The following is a 4726-nucleotide window of genomic DNA, read 5'->3' on the forward strand; positions in this document are numbered from 1 at the left end:
GGGGGGGGGGGGGGGGTGTTGCAATGCTTTGGATTGAACCTAGCAACCACACAGTAAGCAAGCACTCTACAACTGAGCTACAACCCCATCCCATTTGTGTGTGGGCAAGTGGTATGTTTCTTTCTTTCTTTTCTTTTCTTGTGCAGTGTCAAAGATAAAATTTAGTGTCTCACATGTTAGACAAGTGCTCTAGTACTTGAGTTACACTTCTAGCCCCTATGTGTATGTTTCTGTAAGCATAGGTTTCATAATATGGAAGGATAAGCACTTAACTATTTACAGTAGCTTCCTCTGGGTCAAAAGCATATGGAGTTTCACTTTTTATTGTGCATATAATTTTTTTTTAAAGGTACTGGGGATTGAGCCCAGGGCCATGCACATGCTAGGCAGGTGCACTATTATTATTTTAGTTTGTTTCAGCGGACATCTGAAGATAAGATTATGTCTGAGTCTCTTGGAGGGGTAGGAACCTATGCCAGTTAACAAGCCCAGGAGGGTTTCACAAGGAACAACCTTCTCCTTCCCCGTTTTGTGATGTTTCACTTCCCTGACTCTGCTCATCCCCTTCCTATACCTTCACTCTCCCTTTAAAAGGCCCAGAAGTCCTGTGCAATCTTCACAGGTCTCTCTACTGCAATATTACGGATTAAAACCTGTCCAGGGGTAACGATGAACGCACTTGGCCAGTATGCGAGAAATCCTGGGTTCAATTCCCAGCATCACAAAATAAATAAGTAAAAGAAAAAAATCCGCCCTGACCACTTTGGTGTGCGGCTGTGTCTACCAGCACTTTGGAGGGACGTTCACAGATAAAACTACCACTTAATGAGGCGTCTTGGGCGAGGCTGAGAACCCCAGGCCTGTGGCGACCACGTGAAGTGGCAGGAAGAATCAAGCAGCCCCGTACCTCACCTTTGGGAAAGATAAGCTGTGAGGCGTCCTCTTCCACGTCACCAGCCCGCGGATCACTGCCGCCGGCCGCCATAGCCGCACCGCTTACTAGTACAAACACCGCCGGAAGCGGAAGCGTGGAGCAGCTGGCTGCCGCCCCGGAAGGGGTGGGACGGAGGCGAGGCCTGGAATGGGCGGGACCGGAAGGGCAGCGGAAGGAGGCGGTGCGAAGAGGGAAGTAAGGGTTGGTTACTGGAGGTTCTCGGTTAGTGGCGGGTCGTCCTGCGCCGGCTGGCGTTTGGAGAAAACTGCCCTTTTTCTTCTCCAGTACTCCCTTGCTGCCCATCTTGGGATGGATCCCTAGGCTTCCTAGGATCAGGGAAGGATTAGGTGAGGTGCAAGAGTGCGCTAAGGGACTGACCTAAAGAACTGCCTTTGGTGGAATGCTGGATAGGTTACTCCGAAAGCGTGCAATGGAATTGCTCTGTGACTGAAGCATTGTAAAGATTTGATTGATTTCTTATAATCTGATATTTCTGAACCCATGGACAGTAATATTGAAACACCTTTATCACATCTTTTGGAACATTTGGATGGTAAGTGGAAAATTAAACAAATGAAAAACGATGCTGTCTTCAACTCCAGAGAAAATAGAAGATTGTACAATAAGGGGAAAAATCATAGCCTACTACTTAGCTCTTTAACAAAGAGTATTTGGATAGTCATAATGGAAACTCTGCTGATTTAATAAAAATTTAAGGTTTTATCAGACAAGAATGGATATTCCTTTAACTTGTAAATATAATCATTCTTACAGAATTAATTACTGTGTATCTTTATTTCCAGAAGTATGTATAGAATAAGATACTATAGCTGGTTATATAGTATTGACAGGATTTGTTATTTCAAAGTGCTTTTCTGCACAGTTTATCAGAGCTGCGGTACAGAGTCCTGGGAAGTAATCCTTAGTTATGCTGCAGCTGATTGACAGAAGTGAAGCTGGAACTCCTTGGCAAACTTACTTTCCCTTTGTCACTCCCACAGACCTTTACAAAGCACCTACTAATTGTTGGACCTTGCACTGTGCTGGCCCAAGGGGTACCTGGGTATCCAACTCTTAATTTCTTTACACACTCACAGAGCAGGAGAGAAAAGTCAATAGGTGCAAAAAGAAGAAAGGAGAGTTACAAATACAGTGACATGTCACAGGTTGGATTGTCCCCAACATTTTTATTCAGGAATTTGTTATGAATGACTTTGTACAAGACCCTGGTGTTGAAAAGACCTGGCAAAGATCTGTCCCTCAAGGAACTCATTGAGATTAGTTGATTCGAGTTCTGGTAAATAATATGAAAGTCAAAGAAAGTGCCATGGAAAGATCAAGAGAAAGGCTGATGTGGTTTGGATATAGTTTAAGTGTGTTGTCCAAAGGCTCATGTGTTGGAAGCTTGGTCCCCAGTCCACTAGTGTAAGAGGCTGTGGGGCCTAGTAGGATGTCCTTAGGTCATGGAGAAGGTTATCCTTAGAAGGGATTAACTAGTTTCCTGAGACCCTATCTCTCTGTGGCTTTCTGTCTTGCCATGTGATGTTTCTCTCTTATACATGCTCTTGCCATGATGACATATGCTAATGCTGTGCCCTTGAACTCCAGAACTATGAGCTAAATAAACCTCTTTTTTTCTTATAAAATTCCTAGCCCTGTTAGGGAAAAGATAGACGAGGACGGTGGGAACACAAGATTAAGAGAATAATTTTATAAAATGGACCCACTATGCCAACCCCCACATGCTTTCTTTTCCAACAAGCAATTTACCTGCATCCTTGCCTGGCCTAAGTGGACAGGATGTATCACATTCCTCAGCAAACAACTACCTGTTCATTGCAAGCCCAAAATAATGAGGTTTTTGGGGGGGAGGTGTTTTGTTTTTTGGGGTACCAGGGATTGAACTCAGGGGAACTCAATGACTGAGCCACATCCCCTGTCCTTTTTTTGTGTGTTTTATTTGGAGACAAGTTCTGAGTTGCCCACTGCCTCGCTGTTGCTAAGGCTGACCATAAACCCGTGATCCTCCTGCCTCAGACACCTGAGCCACCCCACCCCAGCCAAAAATGTTGATAAGAGGAATCCGTATTTACCCTGAAGATGGAGAATTTTGTGACTAGATCCTGAAACTCTGGGAGATAAGGAGTTCCTCCTAACCTTAAAATCTGTAAGAATGTATGATTAAGAATCCAATTAGGGGGCTGGGGTTATGGCTCAGTGGTAGAGTGCTCGCCTGGCATGTGCAAGGTCCTGGGTTCGATCCTCAGCACCACATATAAATAAAATAAAGTTATTGTGTTCAACTACAACTACTAAAAAAAAAAAAAGAATCCAATTATCCATAATGGTGGAATGTGATGATCATTATTATCCAAAGTACAGGTATGAAGACACGAATTGGTGTGAATATACTATGTATAACCAGAGATATGAAAAATTGTGTTCAATATATGTAATAAGAATTCTGGGGGCTGGGGTTGTAGCTCAGTGGTAGAGCGCTCGCCTCACACATGTGAAGCACTGGGTTCAATCCTCAGCACCACATAAAACTAAATAAATAAAATAAAGGTGTTGTGTCCAACTACAACTAAAAAAGTTATTAAAAAAAAAAAAGAATTCTGCTGTCATATATAAATAAAAAAATAAAAATTTAAAAATTAAAAAAAAAAAGAATCCATTTAGCCAGGTGTGGTAAACATTCCTGTAATCCCAGCAGTGGGGAAGGCTGAGGCAGGAAGATCTGCAGTTAAAAGCCAGCCTCAGCAAAAGCTAGGTGCTAAGTAACTCAGTGAGACCCTGTGTCTTAATAAAATACAAAATAGGGCTGGGGATGTGGCTCAGTGGTTGAGTGCCCCTGAGTTCAGTCCCTGGTACCAAAAGAAAAAAAGAATCCAATTAGAACCCATCACCATGGGCCAAGGTGACCTAGAGTTGCCATGACTGTGGGGACTTGAAAGTCTGATGTCACCCTACTGTCAGTCAAAAGTCAGAGGTGGACCTCAGTGGGACTCTAAACTTCTCTGGGATCCCCAATAAAAGTGGAGTGCAGGAGAGGCAAATTGCCCCTCTCCTCTCTGAGAGGACCAACTCTCTCCTTTGAGAGTATTCCCTTTTCCTTTTCCCTATCTTTTCAATAAACTCACTCCTATTATTCTCAGCAACATGTCTGAAATCTTTCTGACTTGATTACAAGAATCGAGATTTCACCAGGCACAGTGGCACATGCTTGTAATTCCAGTGGCTTGGGAGGCTGAGACAGGAGTATCTTGAGTTCAAAGCCAACCTCAGCAAGAGCGAGGCACTAAGCAACCCAGTGAGACCCTGTCTCTAAATAAAATACAAAATAAGGCTGGGGATGTGGCTTAGTGGTCAAGTGCCCCTGGGTTCAATTCCAGGTACCAAAAATAAATAAATTTGGTTTTTCCATAAAGAAGATTTTTTGCTTTCATTAAATTTTTCAATTGTTCACCAACTCCAATTCTGAATCAAATTAAAGCAAACTTATATTTTTGTACACAAGAGCTGTCCAGGATGTGTCTCTCCCAAACCCAGGCTAGAGGTTATCTTTTGAAATGTTAAATAAACCTTGGAGAAGAGGTCAGACCTTGACAGAAAAGCTAAAAACTCCTCAAAAAACAAACAAATAACAACAACAACAAAGCCCATTCATTAAAACATTTTTTTTTAAAGAGAGTGTGTGTGTGTGGGAGAGAGAGAGAGAGAGAATTTTTTTAATATTTATTTTTTAGTTCTCGGCGGACACAACATCTTTGTTTGTATGTGGTGCTGAGG

At 42.7% G+C, this 4726-nt stretch overlaps 1 protein-coding gene across 2 annotated transcripts in view; it reads right to left on the minus strand.

Moving 5' to 3' along the window:
- Positions 1–1067, minus strand: part of Polr2d (RNA polymerase II subunit D) — a 12815-nt gene extending 11748 nt beyond the window's left edge. Inside the window, exon 1 of one of the 2 annotated variants that reach the window (XM_048812153.1) lies at positions 913–1000. In XM_048812153.1, the coding sequence (XP_048668110.1) occupies positions 913–985 (73 nt within the window). In that variant the 5' untranslated portion in view covers positions 986–1000. Of the gene's footprint in view, positions 1–912 lie in introns of both variants that reach the window. The other variant, XM_015479098.2, reaches the window with a different exon arrangement.
- Positions 1068–4726: the final 3659 nt, after the last annotated feature.

The sequence above is a fragment of the Marmota marmota genome, unplaced genomic scaffold (assembly GCF_001458135.2).
Source record: "Marmota marmota marmota unplaced genomic scaffold, marMar, whole genome shotgun sequence".
NCBI classification, from domain to species: Eukaryota; Metazoa; Chordata; class Mammalia; order Rodentia; family Sciuridae; genus Marmota; species Marmota marmota.